This window comes from Mauremys reevesii, linkage group 1, assembly GCF_016161935.1.
Source record: "Mauremys reevesii isolate NIE-2019 linkage group 1, ASM1616193v1, whole genome shotgun sequence".
In the NCBI taxonomy this organism is placed as follows: Eukaryota; Metazoa; Chordata; order Testudines; family Geoemydidae; genus Mauremys; species Mauremys reevesii.
In genome coordinates, this window is record NC_052623.1 from 299,247,156 (window position 1) to 299,271,258 (window position 24,103).

Below are 24,103 nucleotides of genomic sequence, written 5' to 3' on the forward strand. Positions count from 1 at the left end.
CTATGCTTTGGACATGTGTGCTCTAAAAATGTTAAGAACTCTGGAAAACCAGGGCAGTAGTTGGGCATTCAACATTAATGGACATTTTTGGCTTTAAGCAATCTGTGCCTCACTTACTCATTTGTTAAATGGGCATAATACCTATTTTCACAGGAGCACTGTGAAGATAATATTGGGATGCTTCATAACCATTCATTACTTTATGGAAAGTGCACCACAGAAACATCCAGGAGGACATAATTTTACATTCAGGACAGGATTTGAATGGTGTGCAGTAAATAACAACTGGGGCTACACACTGAATGAAGAGGATAAACACATATATTGAATAACTACTCGTTTATTTAATAAGGCCAGGGTCCTGTAAAACAAATAATGTGATCACATAATTAAAGCTTGTATCACAACACATATACACAACAGGGCCAAATTAAGATTGCATAAGCAACCATAAATCTGGCATTTCCTACCTTCTGAATTCTTCACCTTTGCAACCTTAATATGCGGTTGCGGTCTATCCCCCTCCCCATATTTTAGTTTTTATATATATATATATATATATATAAAATAAAATCAAACACACATACATAAATAAAAAAGTATCAGTTTGAAGCAAAACACCTTCAAAAATAAATATATTTTCCCACTATTTAAGAATAGTTTTACATTTTAAAAAACAACAACATAAGCCAAACCTACAGTATCTCCAACAGAAACTATCACTTCAAAGGACCAAAAAAACCAATAGTAAACACAACACATACAGGTATAGTAGAAGTTAATTTATGTAAGTTTAATGGGAAAAGTAGAATTTATATGCCCAAGTGCAGGATTTCTCAATGCAATTAATATACATTGCAGTAAAAAGCCAAAATAACTAACTGAAAAATGGCTAAAAGTTTGAATAACCAAGTTTCTACTGTCTACTTTTTTTAAGTAAAAATATTTTGAATGTTACTGATAAAGCTTTTAAATTTCTTTGCACAGAATGTGAGTGGGAAAACAATTGTTCTATACACTATAAGAAGAAAAGCATTTCTCACTTGAATTTAATTTGATGTTCTATAACTTGAAAGCAGAAGAACTTGATGTGATCATCACTGGAATTAGAAGAAGAAAAAAAAGTACAATCAACACAATGGAAATATTGCAGCCCATTTCTCCAGGAAGAATATATTCCTGGAACTGTGCAATCAGTTATCGATTCTTGTGATGAAGAACTGCTCTACTATAGAGAAGAAAATCTGTTCCATCTGCTACAAACATTTCAGAGTACTTGACCAGTCAGGAAAATGAGCACAGTCATTACAAATACACAAACATACAACCAGTTTTGATTTTTTTTTCCTTTTTAACTCATTTGTTATATTGCCTAGTTTATTCAATTGTTATATTTTAACTAAAGCACAGTCAAGGGGTGCTTTACTTACAGAATTTAAAGCTTTTTTGTTTTGTTTTATTTTATATTATGCTACAAAAGGTAAGAGTCTAATTCCAGCTCCTTGCAGCAAAAAATTTTTAAACCCATCACAATGACATCCACTTCAGGCATCCACTTGAGGCACTACTGAAAGTAATGGTTGGGATGGTTTATAAACAGCAACCACTAGCCTAGCTTCAGCTTTCAATTGTACTTCACCTACTGCTTAATTTCACTTGTTACAAAGTGATTTAGAGGAGGAAAAACTCAACTATTTTAATAAACAAATTCGGAAAAGTTTGGTGTACCATCACTGTAAGTGACCCATTAAAGGAAAGTTGTAGCTGGCCGTTAAAACTGGAGAGGGGTTGTAATGATAGTCAAGACAACTTTAAAACAAATGACAGTCTGAACACTCCAATACATTCCACAGTAACAAATAATTTGAAGCTAAAAATCATCACTGAACATGGGACGATATAGTTCTTATGCCAATATAACTTTTTTCTTGACAAAAAAATTAAAGACACCATGAACACAGTTTAGTTTTAACTATTTTTTTTAATTAAAAAAAATCACATTTTTAATCCCAGTAAGGCATTTCAGGGTATAGTACTAAGCTATTCCATCTTGGGCAAAAAAAGGCTCTACTCCTCTCATGATACACTATGTACTAGAGGCAGAGCAAACACTCCAATTCCTCTCATGGTTTATTCTTGAGTTACTGAATTTCATGTAATTTACAGTGTAACAAATATTCTCCCAAATGGCAAATACCATGAGAAAGATTTTAGCATGACATTAAAGTTCAAAACTTGCGTTCATACACAAAATTAAACATTGATAGATTACAACTCAAACTGGCCCGGTCATCAGCAGGTCTGCTGCAGCAAAAAAGAGAGAGTATTTCCAGACATGCTTTTTCACTCAAGGTGGTGAGAAATGGGAGTGCTGCAGAAGCAGAATACCAAATACAAAATTAAAATTCGTAAAGTGTTTTGCCCCTTATTATTGCAGACGTTAACTCTTCAACATTTTATGCGGTAGGAAAAAAGTTACTTTTAGAAGCAAATAATTGCAAAATCAATGTTAGGGTTCTAAACAAATTTATTTTTTGTACAGTATTTTGAAGTTAAAGAAGAATGGCAATTACAAAAAGCAAGCAAATTTAACATCCAAAATAGCCAATCCAAGGACATTTAATACAACTTAAAACAACTTTTTCTTTTCTAGTTTCAACATCCAAACTCTGATGAAATGCCTAGCAAGCTAATGGATACTTTAGCCACAGAACCTGGCACTCACCAGCCTACAGTGACAAGTTAAATGCCATTTAATGCAGCTTTTCAAAGTTACTTTATCTATCCCACAAAGTTGTGTCACTCGCAAAGGATTTTTAAGAGTGTAACATATACCACAGGATTTGCTGCATCTTGCCCTCAGTCTAGCAGAATTCAGTGGCATGAGAAAGTCAACTGCACAAAGCATGTTAAGTAATCCCACTGAGCAAGATCTGGCAGTCAGTTTGTGTCTAGACATCAAACAAAAACACCCAACAAGTTTTAAATTAACACATTGAATGCCCCTCAAACTGGTTAATTGTGGTATATAATTAAGTATTTTGACTATATTTATCTTTACAGGTACCCTCTGAAGGATCTTCTTTCGGCCATCTGTTGCTGAAAAATGTCAGTCTATATTTGGCAAATTTAGTCTCAAAATGCCAATTTTTCAGAGTCTGGTTTTAACAAATCATTGCATGCTCTTCTATGCTTCAGACCACTGGAAGTTACTAGAAGTGGTGTACAGAAGTAGTAAGCCACCATAAGCTATTTCGTCATAACCAGACATTTATTAAGCCCTAACTTCAGTTCTGCGAATACATTAATTCATTATTTAAAATCTAAAACAGAGGTGTTTAGTTAAAATATATGTACATATCTGCTGCTACATACTAAGGGTGCACTAATAATTTCATAAGAAACAGTATGGCCTATTCTCAGCACACGAGTGGGAGCCAACACCACCTTATTTTAAACCCACTTACCACTGGCTTGCTGTAGCCTTCAATAAGCCTTGGAATTTTTCAAAGTAAAACTCCAAGAAGCTAAGAAGTGGAAATTTTGTTTCTCCAAGTACATAATAATTCAGCATTGTTTGGCTGAATTTGGCACAAAAATCTGTGTATGAAGATTTAATTTCCCTATGAAAATTGCCATTTTGATACATAAAATGGCATTTTCCCCATAAAAAAAATGCAGCCTTGATTATAGAAAAGCACGGACACTACTCATTATGTGTATTTTAAAAACAGCTATGTCACACTGCCAAATAATTTGGGCCAACTTTAATAAAAAGTCTGCTTTTAGGTGGAAATCTTACACTATGTGTAGCTTCAGCATGGAGCCAGTTATAGGAGAGTTATAAATCGATGACAGAAAGGGTCGGTTACAAAAACAGTGTAAAAAAGTAGTCATTTGCACACATTAAAACAGATTAATTATAAATCAATCCCATTTATGCAATCTGATTAGCAACAAAAAAAGCCACAGAGAAGCACAGTGTTCAGCATACTTTTGAGAATAACTATAAATCCATAAAAATAGTTTATTACCTGTATATCCTTTGGGCCAACGCTTCTGCACAGACCTGCCAAGCATCTTGGGAGATCTTCAGCTGTTCAAAATAGGCCAATGCCTGCAATTATCCCAAAACATTTGACTAATAATTGCCAAGGACCAGGTAAAGCATGTGTAATTCCAAGAAAGTTCATGATCAAAAGGTAAGGGAGGCATCATTTGATTCATAAAAGCTCCAGAATCATAAATTCCCTTGGGTCACCCTGTAGTGTCGGGCAAGGGGATTTGCTGCCCATTCCCCCAGCTCTAAGTCCTCTGGCTGATGGAAATTTTGATAATACTGTGTTGTCAGGAATGGCTCAAGTTGAGTATCATTCAAAAGCCTCTTCTCCCACAAACATATACCAAACATGACAAACATAGAATAATTATGTAGATATATAATCAAGAAAATGTTTAAAAAAAAACCTTACTATTTTATATTTTTATTTGTAGTTTAACCGTGTCACATCAAACATGCAGCCCTCACAAAATTAAACTGTGGCCCTCAACTGACAGTTATCAGTTAATGTTCAGAACATAACTGATTGTTTTATTATTATAGATTATTATAAATGGAAGGAATGCTTCAAGATGATCTGACATCATCAGCAAGAAAACTGTTTACTAGTACTGATCATCAGCTTTGTTATGCCAAAAGTTGTAACGAGGCTGGTTAAGATGCCAGCATCCAGCCAGAAATCACGGGAATCCATCTGCAAATGGTATGCACATAGTTACATAACACAACAATTATAATCTCAAAGTATTTTATTAAAGTTCCTTGTTTTTACTTTGGTTTTGACCATTTTTAGGCATCTTTAGGATTCTAATAATACCAGCTAGTAGTCGAATCTTTGGAGAATGCCACTCCAGAGGACTTAAACACAACGCTCTGTGGCACCTTATATGCTATAAGAAGTGCACCCATAACCTGAATTTGGCAAGACTGGAGAGAAAGTGAATTGGGCATTAGGAAAAGTTGCAATTGCCAGGACAAGTGCCAGCTGTGACCAAGATTTGCCTTATTCTAGGTCCCATGGCATGCATTTCGAGAAGAACACCTACTTCTGCAATAAGTCAAAGGTGAAAAACTGTGTGAAGCAGTTATCTCTTAGTAAGAATTTGTTATGATCTGCTATCAGGAGCATATTAATGGGGACTAGTCCCCCTCAAGTGTTGTCAGGGCCAGCAAAAGAACTGCTCCTGTAAAGAGGTTCCTGACCTCATGACTCACTCTCCTATCTAGGTCCAAAAATTCTGAAGCCAAGAAGTCCAGTTTTCAATGACGCAGCAGTTAAATCATCTATAATAGAGCTTTCTACTTTCACTAACCTTGACCTCACTTGGTTATTGTGCAAAAGTGGGATGCACTCCAGAAGTGAAAAATCAGTATAGCTTTAGCTGAAGAGATGGAAGACATACCCTGAAATGATTCCAACATCCAGGACAAACCACCATTTCAGGAGAAAGGTACATTCCAAGACAGCCAACCTTTAACTTGCCACTACACAGGATGCCAGAGTGCACAACCCATGTATACTCCTCCTGCCAATCATACTTGCTAACCTCAACTGATCCCACAATTCAGTTAACATTCCTTACACACCTTGAACACGTGAATAAATACATCTGCAGAACTGAATCAAAATGTGTTGTGACACTAGACATGGGCCTTTACAGGCCTGTTCAATGGCTAATAGTGTCTCGTAATGATCTCTGAAGGGTGGATTCTATGTCCTGGCAAACTACACATTCTTTGCAGAGATACCTGCAATTGGGTCCTTAGTATCCTTGAGATCTGGGGGATTTTGTACAGCAACAATACTGTGAACCAAATTCTAGTATGGAGAAAGCTGCAACTGCTATAGAAGCATACATCTGAACACTTGACCTTCAAAAATGCTGCCTACATGTCTTCTTTGAAAAGCATACTGATGTGTGAAGTCACTTCCCAAAAGGTACAGAACTTGCAAGATCAGTTCCATGCATTCTATGTATGCTCTCAATGACCTTTTAGCATAGCAATGATAGATGATATGGCTGAGGTACAGGCTCTCAATAAACCAGAAACTTAACACCTGCCGAGATTTGTCCAAACACTGCATTATGAGACTCCAGAGAAAATACTAGACCTATGATGTCTACCTTGCGTTTGACACACATGCTGAAGACAATTAAAAATTTATCAGAAAGGAGAAACTCCATGGTATTACACCTGTTCAATACAAAATAACTGACTCCATGAATATCTCCTATGTCACAATGAAGAAACTCCTGTCTTGTACTCTCACAAAAGAGAAGTTAACTGCATACCTTGCGGGAAAAAATTACAGCATGTGAACAATTGCTCAAAGAATTTCACTGCAGCATAGTGTAATGAAGCTGCTGCCTCACACCGTTCAGTGGAGTTTCTTCGTAGTTCCCAAAAGAAGGCTGACACTATATTTATTTTGCATGCCATCGATGTTCAGTACTACATGTCAAGTTTAACTTTCCTAGTATTACCAAAGATCAGTGTTTTTTTATGTAAGCGATGCATCCCTGTGTTAAAGTATAATTACAAAAAATTAATTTTTAAACATTTTCTCAAATACAAAGCTAATAATTGTTCTAGGTTTGTCATGTTTGATACCATTGTGTTTGTGGGAGAAAGGGCTTTCAAATGATACTAAACTTGATCCACTTCTGACAACACTTATCAAAATTTTCACCAGAGGGCCTGGAGCTGGGAGCCTTTGCTGAAAGGGGAGGAGTGAGTGCCCCCTGCCATATCACAGAGGATGACACCACAGAAGTTATTATTCCATAGATGTTTACAAATCAACTGACACCTCCCTTACCTTTCTATCACTAATTTGACCACAGAATGAGATTTTACTACACCATACTCCTAGGATTTGGAAAGCTGCACAATCACACCGATGCACACACTTCGGATAACATCTCTTGAGCCGTCCAGTAGGCTTTGAAACCTGTCATACTGCAATGGCTTCTCCTACCAGCTAGGAGCGCCAAAGCAATACATCTTATAGTGGTCAGGGAGAAATGAGCTGCAGCTTAATGAAAATTTTACGTGACCCAGCATTTGTTGATTTTAGGTTAAAAGTGCTGTAAAAGAAGATTTTAAGTTTGTGCTGAGCGACACATGTGGCTGTATTTAAAAATGTACTAAAGTTTAAACAATATAACTTAAGATAATGCATACAACAATTAAAAGCTGAAAAAGGAGTCTGAGAAATGGAATTTATATTTAAATTGATTAATATTGAACCATATTCTTGGAGTGCTGTTATGTAACTAGTTTAAACTACACACTAATAGTACATATGCCACAATCTACCTCATAAGTGTTCAATAGAAACAATGAGTTTTAAGTGTAATCTACTGAATGAAAAGATGTAACAAGGATGAATTACAGTGAATAAAGCCATGCTTAGCATGACAGTATATATATATATAGTAAATGTACAATAGTATATATGTAAAATGAAGAACTGCATCTTGCATGCATACATAATGACAATACAATTCTACATTCCCATTACATTCCATTTTCTTCAGTTATCTAAATAATCAGACAAATCAATAGGGTATTAGTCAGTTGCATAGTAACTGGCTGCCATACCTAATATGGAGGAAAACCAACTTACCCTTTGCCTGAAGTCTGCATCAGCATTTGGGTTTAGCCCTAGAAGGGCTTGTTCATCCATCTTCGTTGCTATACTTTTTGTTTCCTATTTTTAACTGGTTTGCCCCCTTCTCCTATGGTAGGGACTACAAACATCTGTGAACAGGAAAAAACAGCAAAGTTGGAAGAAACAATATTCGCTAAACACATCAGCAAACTCTCTCAGCATAATCACAGCAGAAGTATCACCATTGCCAGCATATGTGTAAGCCTTTAAAATGCACATGAACATGGAATCTATTAACAGCCACACACTCATACTTATGGTCTACTGTAGACATTAGGGCTTCATGTCCTTCACTGACACCACTTGTGGCCCAGAAAGTATCATAGAATATCAGGGTTGGAAGGGACCTCAGGAGGTAGAATCATAGAATCTCAGGGTTGGAATCTCAGGAGGTCATCTAGTCCAACCCCCTGCTCAAAGCAGGACCAAACCCAACTAAATCATCCCAGCCAGGGCTTTGTCAAGCCTGACCTTAAAAACCTCTAAGGAAGGAGATTCCACCACCTCCCTAGGTAACCCATTCCAGTGCATCACCACCCTCCTAGTGAAAAAGTTTTTCCTAATATCCAACCTAAACCTCCCCCTCTGCAACTTGAGACCATTACTCCTTGTTCTGTCATCTTCTACCACTGAGAACAGTCTAGATCCATCCTCTTTGGAACCCCCTTTCAGGTAGTTGAAAGCAGCTATCAAATCCCCCCTCATTCTTCTCTTCTGCAGGCTAAATAATCCCAGTTCCCTCAGCCTCTCCTCATAAGTCATGTGTTCCAGCCCCCTAATCATTTTTGTTGCCCTCCGCTGGACTCTCTCCAATTTATCCACATCCTTCTTGTAGTGTGGGGCCCAAAACTGGACACAGTACTCCAGATGAGGCCTCACCAGTGCTGAATAGAGGGGAATGATCGATCTGCTTGAAATGCCCCTATTTATACAACCCAAAATGCCATTAGCCTTCTTGGCAACAAGGGCACACTGTTGACTCAAATTCAGCTTTTCATCCACCGTAACCCCTAGGTCCTTTTCTGCAGAACTGCTGCCCAGCCATTCGGTCCCTAGTCTGTAGCAGTGCATGGGATTCTTCCGTCCTAAGTGCAGGACTCTGCACTTGTCCTTGTTGAACCTCATCATATTTCTTTTGGCCCAATCCTCTAATTTGTCTAGGTCCCTCTGTATCCTATCCCTACCCTCCAGCGTATCAACCACTCCTCCCAGTTTAGTGTCATCTGCAAACTTGCTAAGGGTGCAGTCCACACCATCCTCCAGATCGTTAATGAAGATATTGAACAAAACCGGCCCCAGAATCATAGGTCATCTAGTCCAACCCCCTGCTCAAAGCAGGACCAATCCCCAGATTTTTACCCCAGTTCCCCCAAATGGCCCCCTCAAGGACTGAACTCACAACCCTGGGTTTAGCAGGCCAATGCTCAAACCACTGAGCTATCCCTCCCCCACAGCATTCCATCTTTTCTTTTATACTATGAACAAATTTAAGTTTTTCTTACATTTGAACTTTCATCTTGTAATAAAACCCACAAAAGAATTTCCTGTCAATTTAACAGAGAAGCTCCATATCAGAAAATCTGTAAATTCAAATTTACAATGCATAGAGAATGTTGGGTTTTGCTTTTTTGTTTTGATTACCCACATTTGATTTAAGTGCAGTATTAAGCTATTACTAGAAAATCATATTTAAAAAAAGTATTTCTAACCTTATGGCTGTAGTAATCAGCAACTTAAATTACTATTTCTACTAATACTTTATGGATGTGTTCATAAAAACCTACTCTCCATAGCAGTTGAGATACTGAGAGGACTTGTTCCCTACAAACTGCACAAAACACATCCTACCTTTTCCTGAACAAGGTGATAAATTAGCCACGAAATAATTTTATTCAGAAAGAGTCCACTTATTCTTAAGCAGTGGTTTTCAAACTGGGGTACATATACCCCTAGGGGTACAAGAGCTCTCATCAGGGGGTACATGACAAAAATCCAGTAATGGTGGACAATACATTTTATTTAGTAAGACTTGACAATCTAATCATAGGTATATTATGACACTATGTCAGATGTGGGTATGCGGTAAACTACAGTATTTGGAAAGGGGTATGCAGCCTAAAAAGTTTGAAAACCACCTTCTTAGAGTAATGCCAATTGACTTGAAATGCTGTTTTCTGGAGTTCTGAATAAAAGAGAATTTTCAGATTGAATAAACTATGAACCCTGCAAACCAAGCTGTAGAAATTGTTTTAAAAAACCAACAAGATTATTCTCAGAACAAATGCAGAATGAATATACAGGCCATTCTGTAAAGCAAAGATTTCACTTGAAACCCTACCAAATATAATGGACAAACCAAAAGACTTGCTCAAAATATCCAGATGCCATTAAAGCAGCAGAGTAGATTATAAAATTGTTATGTCCCAAAAGACGCTCTCCGGCTATGTCTACACTACCGTGGGTAAGTCAATCTAAACCATGCAACTCCAGCTATGTGAATAATGTAGCTGGAGTCGACGTACCTTAGGTCGAGTTACCACAAGGTCTACACCGCGGGGAGTCGGAGAAAAATCTCCCGTCCACTTATCTTACTCTTCTCGTCAGCGGTAGGGTACAGGGGCTGACTGGAGAGCGATCTGCAGTCGATTTGGTGGATCTTTACTAGACCCACTAAATCAGGGCTGGCCAGGGAGGGGGGGGAAGTGGGGCAAATTGCCCCAGACCCCGCAGGGGCCCCCATGAGAATTCTCCGGCCCCAGCCCCGTCTCCGCCTTCCCCCATCGCCCGGCGCCTTAGCATGCCGCGTCCAGGAGCAGCCCTGGACAGAGCTAAAGCAGCCTGGCTTGGGTGGGGCCTGAGCTCCGCCCCGCTCAGAGCCACATGGTAAGGGGGCGGGGCTGTGAGCTCCGGTCCTGCCAGAGCCACATGGTAAGGGGGCGGGGCTGTGAGCTCCAGTCCCGCCAGAGCCATGCCGCTGCAGTGCTGTCCACGGGCCACGGCAGCTCCTGGATGCGGCGCACTGAGGCTCTGAGAGAGGGGAAAGGTGGAGGTAACCCAGGAGCGGCCCTGGACAGAGCTAAAGCAGTGTGGCTCTAGTGGGGCTTGAGCTCCTCCCCGCTCGGAGCCGTGTGGAAAGGGGGAGGGACTGTGAGCTCCGGGCCAACCAGTGGGAACTTGGGTCCCACTGGAGCCAGGACGCTGTGGTGCTGTCGAGGGCCGCTCCTGGACGCACTGAGGCTCTGGGAGAGGGGGAAGGCAGGGTAAGCAGCATGGCAGGGCGCTGGGGCTGGGGGGGGTTGGATAAGGGGCAGGGAGTCCCGGAGCCAGTCAGGGGACAGGGAGGGGCAGAGGTTCTGGGGTCAGTCAGGGGACAAGGAAGGGGGTTGGATTGTGGGCATTCCTGGGGGTCTGTCAGGACTTGGGGGGGGAGGGGTGGATAGGGGTCAGGGCAGTCAGGGGACGGGGGGTTGGTGGGGGTCCCGGGGTGGTGGTTGGGGAGAGGGTCTCAGGGTGGGCAGTGAGGGGACAAGGAGCAGGATGGGTCGGGGATTCTGAGGGCGGCAGTCGGGGGGCAGGAAGTGGATGGGGGTCAGATAGGGGGCAGGGCCAGGCTGTTCAGGGATGCACAGCCTTCCCCACCCTAAAGCTCATTCAGCAGTCTGAGGCTTGCAGACAGCTATTTAACACAAAGAGCCAAGCTGTTATCTTTTCCGTGGGGGAGGGATCACATGAGAAGAGCAATATCCTACACCACCTACCTCCTTCCCAACCCTACCAAGGGAGACCCCCCCCCTCCCCTGCATTCCCCGAGGCTCCAGAGGGGTTAATTCAGTGGTTCTCAAACTTTTGTACTGGTGATCCCTTTCACGTAGCAAACCTGAGTGTGACCCCCCCACCCTTATATTAAAAACACTTTTATATATTTGTAAAAGCAGTAAAGAGTCCGGTGGCACCTTATAGACTAACAGACGTATTGGAGCATGATCTTTCGTAGGTGAATTCATGCATCCGATGAAGTGGGTATTCACCCACGAAAGCTCATGCTCCAATACGTCTGTCTATAAGGTGCCACAGGACTCTTTACTGCTTTTACAGATCCAAACTAACACTGCTACCCCTCTGATACTTTTATATATTTAACACTATTATAAATGCTGGAGGCAAAGTGGGGCTTGCGGTAGAGGCTGACAGCTCATGACCCCCAGTAATAACCTCGTGACCCCGAGGGGGTCCCGACCCCCCGTTTGAGAACCCCTGGGTTAATTTAATTTTAGCACCCTGTGTCCATTCACATGCATGTGCTATTTTGAGCATTTCAGTTTTCACAACATAGGCTCATTTCAGATTCTGGAACAAGCTCAAATGCTCAGTTCGTGGAGTATGTACATAAGCTTATTAAAGACAAACCCATAGTAACCGTCTCCAGTTTGTGAGGGACCCCGTGGAGCCAGTCTCTAGGAAACAGATACATTCACGGAGGTTAAGTCCTTTAATGGCTATTAGCTAGGATGGGTAAGGAATGGTGTCCCTAGCCTCTGTCAGAAGGTGGAGATGGATGGCAGGAGAGAGATCACTTGATCATTGCCTGTTAGGTTCACTCCCTCTGCGGCACTTGGCACTGGCCACTGTCAGTAGACAGGATACTGGGCAGGATGGACCTTTGGTCTGACCTAGTATGGCCATTCTTATGTTCTAAGCTAAATGAACCCAAAGTTATGGAGACAGATATAAGTCAAGGAACCCAGCAGAGTATCAGAAACCTGGAAAAATCTGACTAGATGGACTTAGGCGTTTGGTCACAAGTGAAGGTGGTTCGAAAGTTTTGGATTTTTTTTAAAGCAGATTTTTTCTTTATTGTTTCTTTAAACAAACACAGCTAGCAGCAAATATTTGGCCACACACTTCTGAAACCCCAAACCATGTTCAGGTTTTGGCAGACTAATTTCAGCTTTTCAATTAAAAAACAACAAATTTTGAAGGAAAGCTGACAGTGCCATGATTTTTTGCTGCTTTTTAAAAACCCCTAGTTTTCGATCCAAAAAAAAAGTTTTGACAGAAAATATTTATCCAACCCTTTTAATGAGCTTTAGTGCCTTTTAGCACTAGCTGATGCTGAGAACCAGCGATACCCCGTAAAGGTGATCTGAAAAGAAGTTCTCTCAAAACTGGGTTTGTGCTGAGATGCAGCAGGTTTTTAAATGTTTATTTTTCCCAGGGCTGCTGGGGGAGGAAGCACAGCAAGTGGGGCAATTTGCCGTGGGCCCCACAGGGGCCCCCATGAGAATATAGTATTCTATAGTATTGCAACTTTTTTTTTTATGGAAGGGACCCCTGAAATTGCTTTGCCCCAGGCCCTCTTAATCCTCTGGGCGGCCCTGCACTACATTGACCGCTGGTGGATCGATCTCAGAGCATAGATCCCGGCTGTAGTGACCTGCCCGTAAGTCTGTTCTCTTAATTTGTGTGATATAATCTACTGCAGGCCTGACAGTTTGTGGGAGGTGAGGGAAAGGAAGGAAGACAATAGGAAGAAGAGATTAAGTCAGAGGAGACCATAGTTTAAAAATGCCTGAAACCCTATTAGTAAAGTCTCCCATTTCTTGGTATTTACGTCTTACATACATTTTCCTGCTGGGGCTCCACTGTCAGGGGTAAGCCACAGTGCTAAATGGCAGGACCCAGGGAGAGGGAAGCGCTGTAAATACATTTCTACTCAGCCCTTGATATAGAGTGTAATAAAACTGGTGTTATGGAGGGCAGCTGGATGGTTTTTAATAGATAAAACTGAATGCATGTATAAAGGATTGTAATGATGAGCTACCTACCTGTAACAGGCACAACTTTTCTTATGAAGTGAATTTAGTCCTTAAAGGTTCTGACAGAAATGGAAGCAAAAATCCTGAAAACTCAACAAGGCTTCCCACGTTCTCTCTCCAACACAGGATAAAGGCATAATCTTCATGGATTTAAAAAGTTACTTGGGCTGATTTTTTTAAAAACTTGTTTGTTAGAAATAGCTCCCAAAACAAATGAAAGATTACAGATTTTTCCCCCCAGTGTTTACTTAGTCCATTAGACAGCATTTTGCACACTCAGTTTGTTTCCCTTGTCTTGTCAGTTTCTCCTCTTTCTGTAATTATCTTGTATATTAACAGGGAACATATTTTAAAATATGATCATAAGACTACAAACATGGCAAGGAGACTCAGAGGCAAGTTTAGGACCCAAGACTACTTTAACTCGTTTTTTGAAAAAGAAGATTTCAAGCTGTGTCCCTTTAACGAACAATAAAGGTGAGATGTTTCATTTCTTATTAGCAAACCTCTAATCTGTCTACTCTAAGACTTTTCAAAACTGTTTAAGGGTTTGTAGTTTTCTCAATTAGATTTTTCAGCCTTGTTTTAGAGCAATTGCATTAACAATGCAATGTGGATCTGGGGCTTAATAATGATATAAAAAATCATAGAAACAATCATTCCCCACCCACCTACACTTTTGAAGTTCATAGAAAACTTTTTAAAAGTAGTTAAAAGGTCTAATAGTTAAACCAAATACATTCATATTGGAGGTAGTCCCAAACTTCTAAGCACAAAGTCTCCTTAGGCCAGGTCTACATTAGAAACTTTTAGCAATGTCTGTTAGGGGGTGTGATTTTTTTGTGAAATGTGCTAGTGTAGATGTGGTTATGCTGGCATAAAAGTGCTTTTGCCATTATAAACTGAATCTACAGTAGGAGATTTGCAGACATTGCTACACCAACAAACCTTTTCCAGTTTAAACTACCTTATTATTTCAATAGTGCTGTAGCGAGGAGGCATGGCCTCCCTCAGAGAGTGACAAGGACGGACCACAACACACCTCTTGTGGGCCAAACCAGGAGAGCCATGTCTGCTCCCCCACCCCCAAAACGGAAGGGCGAGACAGGAGGAGACATACAAAAGGCAGGCCCTGCAGCTCAGCTGGAGTGGAGCAACCATAGGAGATGGACGCACCCTGCCTACTGCTGGAGCCTGCAGAGGAGCTGCTGGGTCAACCTCCCGAGAACTGGCCAGAGCTCCCAGGACCGCTGGCCAACCAAGACACTGAGGAGTTGCCGAGGCTGCCGCTGTAGGACTGGCCGGATCTCCCTGGGGCTGACCAAGACGCTAAGGAGCTGCCGCCTGCAGTCTGGTCAAAGCCCCCCCAAGACAACAGACACAGGCACATCCAAGGGGGAGAGTAGGAAGCAGCCCAGGGAAACCAGACAACAGCCTGGTTAGGAGCTGGCCTGATCCAAGGTCAGTGTGTTGTGAGTGGATCCACGCTGACCCAGTGGTAGACCACTCTGCCACTGTTAAGGCCTTGGGCTGGGACATGGTAGAGTTGGGAGGACCTGTGTCCCCCTTCTGCCACACCACCCCTGGAGTGGCAGTACTCCCACTCCTTAGGCCAGGAGGCCTGCACTCCTCGGGCACTCCTACCTGAACTTCTAGACTTTATTGATGCTCACCCTTACCTGGGGCTCAGATTGCTTAGCCGCCCCACCCTGTTGCAGGCCAGAGCCTATGCATTGCTTTCAGGCCAGAGCCTACCCATTGCTTTCAGGCCCTGCCCTGACCGAGGGCCCGGGGCTCATTAGACTGCCTACTGTTCTGCCTGGCCGGAGGACCGGAGCACTAGGTGTAGCTAATTCCCCCCTTTGAGCTCACCTTTACAGGTACAAGACAGCAAGGAGGCATGGCCTCCCACAGAGACTGACAGGGAGGGACAGCCACTCAGCCTATAAGTAGGGATGTAAAAGTTTAATCTGTTAACCAATAAGCAGTCTTACTGGTTTCCGATAACTAAACCCACGGAGTGGGGCCAGAACCCCAGGCACGGGGCCCTGCATAAAATGTGGGGGTGCTGCATCCCTATTTACATCCCTACCTACAAGTGCTATTCCCCTTTCATACTGCTCAAGCTATAAAGGTGCCTCAGACTTAAAATTCCCACAGGCTAGGCAAAGGTTGCCAGTTAAGTGTTATGCCAACCTCCAACCACCATAATAGATGCAAACATAAAACTCTTCAGGGTGGATAAAAAAATCAATGATTTTTTTGATAAAATACTTTGAGAGGAAAAAACCTATCTAAAGATAGTTTTAATTAAGATCCATGATGAGAAATCTTTGAACTATAATGTAACAGGGATTATAAATTCTAATTCGATAGTATCAGACAATATATTCATGTAATGTTTAAGAAAAGTTTTGTAAATGAGTTCCAATAGTTCATGAATTAGGGACCAAATTTTATGGGGCTCCAGGGGCTTCTGTATAGATTATTTAGGTTAATCTTTCTATCTACCCAATGGGACTCAATGCTCAGTCTAGAACATACCATCAGAGATGCTTAGTTTTGCAGTTCTCAAACTGTGGGTTTGTGTCTCCAGAGAGAACATGCCTGTTAACAGCAAAAATGCTTTAAAATAAATAAATATATAAAGGTGAGAAGTAACAGACCTCAAACCTACTGTCCCTCTGCAAATTTGTGTACATAGAGTCAATCTCTTACACCTCTCTCTAAAGTGCAAAGTTTCAAAAAGTTCAATTACTAGAAGATTGTTGGGGGTGGAATAGAACTGGACAAGGAGAAGAAGTCTGGAGATAAATGTGAGAAGGGAGGGACAGGCAGTAAAAACAAAAGTGAAACTGTTTGAGCAGCATATTCCAGAAGTCTTGAGGTCTTTCTGAGTGTAGCCTTCATTGATTTGAGATCTACCATACCATTCTCTCACTAGAGGGGAAAACCTATAATGGCAGCAGGCCGTAAAAGAGACTCAATCTGGGAATATTTTAATGAAGTTACTCTACCTGTGGTTAAGACAGGCATGCGTGCAAAATGCAAACAGTGCAACAAAGAAATGCAAGGCCTGGTTGCCCAAATGAAACATCATCATGAGAAGTGTTCCTTCTCAGAAGGAAGCTGCGTTGAAGATGAAAGGAACATGTCTGAACATGCAGGATCTTCAGGTTGGTAAACTTTTTTATTTCATAATTCTTTCTTAAGGACTGCCTATCTTCCTTCCGGACTATTCTTGAATTCTCATGTTTGAGCAAAAAATATAGTTGTTACTCTATGGTACTACCATTTTAGATGCAGTTGTGATAAAAAATAAATAGCTGAAATAGGCAGATCTTCCTTTTACAATTTCCCCTTTGAAGTTCTACTGAGTGTCAGTGAATGCAATGAGTAATACTAAATGAGCAGTATGTAATAATAATTAAATAACTTCACTGACTTATTTTGTTTAGGAGAATCCATCCTCAACATACAGGATTCTATATCCTTCAAAATCACCATCATTTTTTAATAGTTTCAGAGTTATCTGCCAATGATAGTGTTGCAGTCACATCATGTATGTCACATAGCCACAGTAAAACATACGGTTGCAGTGCTCATTTCATGCACCTCCTAGCCAAAGACCAGTGTTCCAAAAATAAAGGCTAATGTTGTTGAAATTGCAAAATACTTCCAAAATAACCACTATGCAGCAGCTGCGCCGAAAAAAGTGGGAGGAACCAAACTAACTCTCCCACAAGACTTGCGATGGAACTCAGTAGTGGGCTGTTTTGAGCACTATATCAAGAACTGGACTAATCTGATGACAGTTTGTGAACAAAATTGTGAAAAAAATAGATAGCACTGTCACAGCCAAAGTTCTCAACATTGGGCTTAAGAGAAATGTTGAACACATGCAGAGTACCCTAAAAGCCTATTTCTGTAGCCTTGAACAAAATGTTGGGAAATAGCTGTATTACTGCTGATGCTGTTTAAATTTGGAAGGAACTGAGTGAGATCTTAAAGAGAAATATGCAATGACAGAGTTAAATTACAAGCACTAAACAAAAAAAAACACGAATGGGACAAGCACTATCTGCAGCTCATTTTCTTGCAAATATTCTCAATACTCAGTACCAGGGTCAAATCTTAACTGCTGAAGAGGAGGAGCTGGCTATGACATGGACATCCAGCAATCATCTCTCCATAATACCAACTAAAATAAACTTGAGGGCTAAGAGTGAACCATTAAAAAAAACAAAAACAAAAACAGATGTTTGCTGATCATGTTGTAAGAAAGTCACACCAGTGAACTGGTGGAAGTCAGTTAAGCACTTGGATTCAGAGATTGTTGAAGTAATAATCTCACTTAACGGCAGTAGCTTCTTCTGCCGGTGTAGAAAGAATATTATTTTCTTCATTTGGACTAATTCATTCCAAATTGAGAAATCATTTGGGACCTGAAAAAGCAGGAAAGCTTGTTTTTCTTTTCCAGGTTAAGAACAAACAGGAAAATGAAGGTGAAGATGACTGAATTAGCTGCAGAAGCCAATATTTTAAGTTTCTCATGTTGACCTGGCTGACAGTTGATTTGTTGTTGTTTTTTAAAATATTTCATTTAACTATTTTAGTTAAAAACCATTAACAAAAACAAACCTGATTTTAAAAAACCTGAATGTTTACTAAATTCAAGAATTCATATGCTTGTTTTGTTAAAATATTATATGTTTGCTGTTGAAGAAAAAAATCCAGAATACACAACATTGTTGTTTTAGTTAAATAAAACAATTTAAACATCTGTCTGGTGATGTTCTCCTCCTAATACAGCATGGCAAGAAAATCCTCCAAATAGTTCATCATGAACAATCTCCAGTTCAATAGGTTAACCTCCCAATGACTTAATAAATATCTGCTTCAATTACCTTTGGTAAATGAAATAACCAAACAATCACTCATTTTCTGATATAGCTGTAAAACTAATCTGAAAAGTTTTCAAAATAAATCACTTTAAAAACGCATAGTGTATACTTTCTAAAAATGAAACCTACATTGATCTCTGAGTTGTGAAGAATATGTATTAAGGTTATAACAGCCAACAAGAATGCACTTTTATATAGAAATCCATGATTAAATTGAGTCTTCCTGACTAGGGATTTAAATCAGATCCACCCTGAAACTCTTTACTAAAAATTTTAGTTTGCGTAACTAACTCAAATAGTTAACAATCTATTGGGACAATGCAAGCACCATAACATGAAAAGTAACTCCTTGGACTAAAAGATTTTATTTAAGAAGATGGTTTACTGCACAAGAAACTATTTTAATAAAAAATGACATTTTCTTTAAATCAGAAGAGCTGAATAGCCTTTTCGCAAGCACTTATGGAATGCTTTAAGAAAAAACTGTTACAGTGCTTGGTGGCAGGGAGTCTACCACATCAACTAGATCAGTAAAACTTGTGTGAAGGCAAGCCCTAACAATACAAATGCTTACAGACCCTTGACTACAGAGGTTTAATGATTAGAAAAACAGACTAGAATAGTGATGAGAGAATACACTACTCAGAGCACCTATTCTGTGCAGGTAGGTTAGTGCTTGATTAACAGGAATGGTGACAAGGAGGACCACTCATATGGTCACCTAATCCCCTTAAGTTTTTTTTTCCATTAGTCAATGGTTCTAGAACTTTTAGTTCATCTCCCTTCAAATACACCTCTACCCCGATATAACACTGTCCTTGGGAGCCAAAAAAAATCTTACCGCGTTATAGGTGAAACCATGTTATACCGAATTTGCTTTGATCCGCCAGAGTGCGCAGCCCCGACCCACCAGAGCACTGCTTTACCGCGTTATATCCGAATTCATGTTATATCGTGTCGCGTTATATCGGGGTAGAGGTGTATACTAAAAGGGATGTCTTTCTAGCATTCTTGTCAAATCTTTGACATGGTACAAGCCTTGCAGCAACCATACAGGATGTGGAGCCACTTGCTACCTCAGTGCTTTAGGAGCATATAGCCACATTGGATCAAAAAAATTAAAAAATCATCCTCCTACAGTCTAGGATTGTTCTTAGAACTTTAAACTGGTCTAACTAGAAAGTGCTTCCACAATAGACATGTTTAATTACAGTAACTCCTCACTTAACGTTGTAGTTACGTTCATGAAAACTGCAAAGTGAAACGATGTTAAACAAACACAATTTTCCCATAAGATTTAATGTAAATGCAGGGGATTAGGTTCCAAGAAAAAAACTGGGGGGCAGACAAAAGGCATTATATACTATACAGTACTGTACTGTGGTTGGGAGGTGCTCCTGGCTTACCCCAAACAGGCACAGCCCGCTGCAGATAATGATGCAAGCAAGGACGCTAGGAAGCAACTTGCACAGTAGCAGCGGCGGCAGCTTATCCCCAGAAGAACAGGAGCCAACTTTGCCAGGGGATGCTCCAGGCCCGCCTCTTCCCATCCCCACTCCACTCCAGGGCCACCTCTGCCCATCCCCACTCCACCTCCTCCTCGGAGCAGGCTTAGGACTTTCTGGGAGGGAGGGGGAGGAGCAGACTTTTAATCACACTGTTAAACAATAGAATACCAATTGAAATTTATTAAATATTTTTGGATGTTTTTCTACATTTTAAAATATATTGATTTCAGTTATAACACAGAATACAAAGTGTACACTACTCACTTTATATTATTTTTGATTGCTAATATTTGCACTGCAAAAATGATTTTAAAAGTATTTTTCAATTCACTTCATACAAGTACTATAGTGCAATCTGTCATGAAAGTGCAAGTTGTAAATGTAGATTTTTTTGTTACATAACTGCATTCAAAAACAAAACAATGCAAAAAAGCTTTAGAGCCTACAAGTCCACTCAGTCTTTGTCTTAACAATTGGCCAATCTTTAAGACAAACAAGTTTGTTTATATTTATGGGAGATAATGCTGCCCACTTCTTATTTACATCACCAGAAAGTGAGAACAGGCATTCACGTAAGACTTTTGTAGTCGGCATTGCAAGGTATCTACCTGCCAGATATGCTAAACATTCGTATGCCCCTTCATGCTTTGGCCACCATTCTAGAGGACATGCATCCATGCTGATGACGCTCGTTAAAAAAAGAATGCATTAATTAAATTTGTGAATGAACTCCTTGGGGGAGAACTGTATATCTTCTGTTCTGTTTTTCCTGCATTCTGCCATATATTTCATGCTATAGTAGTCTTGGATGATGACTCAGCGTCTTGTTCATTTTAAGATAGATTTGACAAAATGCAAAGAAGGTACGTACCAATGTGAGATTTCTTAAGATAACTATAGCACTAAACCCAAGGTTTAAGAATCTGAAGTGCCTTCCAAAATCTGAGAGGGACAGTCTTAAACGAGCAACACTCTGATACGGAAACTACAGAACCCAAACCAAGAAAAAAGAAAATCAACCTTTTGCTGGTGGCATTTGACTCAAATGATGAAAATGAACATGCGCCAGCCTGCACTGCTTTGGATAGTTATCAAGCAGAACCCATAATCAGCAGGATGCATGTTCTCTGAAATGGTGGTTGAAGCATGAAGGGACATATGAATCTTTTGCGCATCTGGTATGTAAATATCTTGCAACACCGGCTACAACAGAGCCATGCTAACACCTGTTTTCACTTTCAGGTGACGCTGTAAACAAGAAACAGGCAGCATTATCTCCTGTAAATGTAAACAAACTTGTTTGTCTGAGCAATGGCTGAACAAGAAGTAGGACTGAGTAGACTCGTAGGCTCTAAAGTTTTACAGAGTTTTATTTTTGAATGCAGCTTTTTTTTGTACATAATTCTAGATTTGTAAGTTCAACTTTCATGATAAAGAGGCTGCACTACCGTACTTGTATAAGGTGAATTGAAAAATACTATTTTTTATAGTGCACAAATTTGTAATTAAAAATAAATATAAAGTGAGCACCGTACATTTTGTATTCTGTGTTGTAATTTGAAATCAATATATTTGAAAATGTGGAAAACATCCACAAATATTTAAATAAATGGTATTCTGTTATTGTTTAACAGCGTAAGTAATCGTGCTTTTTTTTTTATTTAAATCGCTTGACAGCCCTACTCAGGGTATGTTTACACAACAGAGCCTAGGCCAGCATAGCTGTGTCACATACCCCATTAAAGTAAATGCAGGAGTAGTACACGTTTTTCTGTCAGTGTGGGAACCCTACCATCTCAAATGATGTTAGCCATGTCATCAGCAGCCCTGTTTCACTGACATAACTGCATCTCTACTGCGTGTTTTGTCAGCATTGTTATGCCAGTCAGGGGTATGGTTTATTTTCATACCCCTGACTGACACAGCTATGCTGACATTAATCTTACTTATAGGCCAAGCCTTAGAAGGAATCAAATCTAGGTGGGTATCTTTCCTAAAGGACTCATCCAGAGCTATTCCACTTCCATGAAGGCTTGCATGAACTAACCAGTCTTGCATCAAACTCTGGAAGTGGCATACTTAAGCTCAGTTTCAGGCCTAATATACACGTAAAAGTTCTGCTGGCATAGCTATGACAGTTAGGAGTTGGGGGGAGTGGGGGAAATGTACATCCCTAAGGCCTTGGCTACACTTGCAAATTTGCAGTGCTGCAGCAGGGTGTGAAAACACACCCTCTCCAGCGCTGCAAATTGCGGCGCTGCAAAGCCCCAGTGCTGGGAGCGCGGCTCCCAGCGCTGTATGTTATTCCCCACAGGGAGGTGGAGTACGGACAGCACTGGGAGAGCTCTCTCCCAGCGCTGGCGCTTTGACTACACTTAGTGCTTCAAAGCGCTGCCGCGGCAGCGCTTTGAAGTGCAAGTGTAGCCAAAGCCTAACACATACAGCTAAACTGGCAAAAGTCCTGGCATAGATGCAGTTACTCTAGCAAAAGAGTCCTTTCATTAGTATGGCTTATTTCATTCAGGGAACTGGTACAATTCTTTTGCAGATATAAACTGTGTCTACACTAGGGGTGTTCGCCAGTATAACTATGCTGGCAAAACCTTTCTAGGCCAGGCACTAAAATGTTAGGTTGACCAAGCTGCATCGCTCAGGGATGTGAAAAATCCACACCCCTCAGTGACACAGTTAAGCTGACCTAACCCCCAAGGTAGACTGTGCTCAGTTGATGAAAGAACTCTTCCACTAACCTTGTATGGCCTCTCAGGGAGGTGTATTAACTACAGCCCCTCCCACCACTGTAGTCTACACCAGTGGTTCCCAAACTTTAACAGCCTGTGAACCCCTTTCACTAGCACGTCAAGTCTTGCAAACCCCCTCTTAAAAATGAATATTTCCAGGGATTTTCTCCTTTACCCGAGTATAAATTATAAAAGCAGTGATCTTGGAAATATAAAATTTGTTTTATGACATGCTTATTACACACTTGTAATAAAAATACTGTAATGATAAATAATAAATAATACATTATGAAAATGGCAACACTCTTCCAAGATCTCACTTTTGTAGCTTGTATCACTTTGAATAAGCCTGTTATAAGACAACGCTCCTATGTTTCATCAAGGAGTATCAGATGTGAAACAGCATGAAGGTATTTAAGAAGCCAACTCAAAAGAGTTCCTCCTACACAAGCATTCAGGTCTTGAGCAGTCCAGGCAAACAGCGCACGTTACAACAAAGCTTAAACTTGTTCTTCATAATAATTTAAAAAACAGTACTAGCTGCCTATTTAATTTTAAAAACAGCAAAAAATATTCACCTCCCTTTCTGTTTCTTATAAGGAGTCCTGAGGTTCAAATCTCCTCAGCGTGATAGACATGCTTGCTTTGATCTGCTTAGCTCTTGGAAGTCCAGGCTGCGGACTGCTGGCCCCATGCTGCCTGGGGTTCCTAGGGACAGCTCTGTCCACCATTAGGGATTCCCCCTCCCCCAAGAACCCCCTATAACATTTCACAAACCCCAGTTTGGGAACCACTGCTCTACACTGAAGTACTACACTAGAAATGCTGAAGCTGCACCATTGAAGACATACTCCTAGTGCAGACAAGGCAGGTCTACACTATAGAATTACTGCTACATCACTCAGGGTGTGAATAATCCATACCCCTGAGCGACAGTTATACTAACCTAAGCGCTGGTGTAAACAGCTAAGTTTCTCCCCCCAACATAACTACCACTCCTTGCAGAGGTGAATTAACTATGCCAACAGGAGAGCTCTCTCCTATCAGCATAGAGAATCTTCATTAAAGCGCTACAGCAGCACAGCTATGTCGATGCAGCATTTCAAGTGTAGACCTGCTCTCAGTCTGATCTTCAGTGATAGTTAATTCTACAAACAATGACTCTCTCCTGAGAGCATCTTGGCTGCCACTAGAAAGTGAGAGTTCCCTCGGTCTTAGAAATAGACTTGCATGAACTGGGGTTCTCTACACATTTTTTGGTGGCCTCAGTGCAGGCACCAACTCTTGCTGGTGGCGGCCCTGGGGCTGAAGCCCAAGGCCCTCCATCCCTGGGAAAGTGGGTCGGGAACTCAACAGCCACCTGCACAGTCCCTGGTTCCTATGGTGCCCCACACACCA

The 24,103-nt window shown here is 40.8% G+C and overlaps 1 protein-coding gene across 3 annotated transcripts in view; it reads right to left on the reverse strand.

Annotated features, from left to right (window-relative positions):
- Positions 1–24,103, reverse strand: part of XPOT (exportin for tRNA) — a 68,671-nt gene that overhangs the window by 41,908 nt on the left and 2,660 nt on the right. For 2 of the 3 annotated variants that reach the window (XM_039502367.1, XM_039502384.1), the window contains exons 2-4: positions 7,692–7,825; positions 4,035–4,117; positions 1,044–1,100 (exon numbers count right to left, since the gene is read on the reverse strand). In XM_039502367.1, coding sequence (XP_039358301.1) covers positions 1,044–1,100; positions 4,035–4,117; positions 7,692–7,751 — 200 coding nt within the window. In that variant the 5' untranslated portion in view covers positions 7,752–7,825. Of the gene's footprint in view, positions 1–1,043; positions 1,101–4,034; positions 4,118–7,691; positions 7,826–9,238; positions 9,261–24,103 lie in introns of those variants that run through there. The other variant, XM_039502375.1, reaches the window with a different exon arrangement.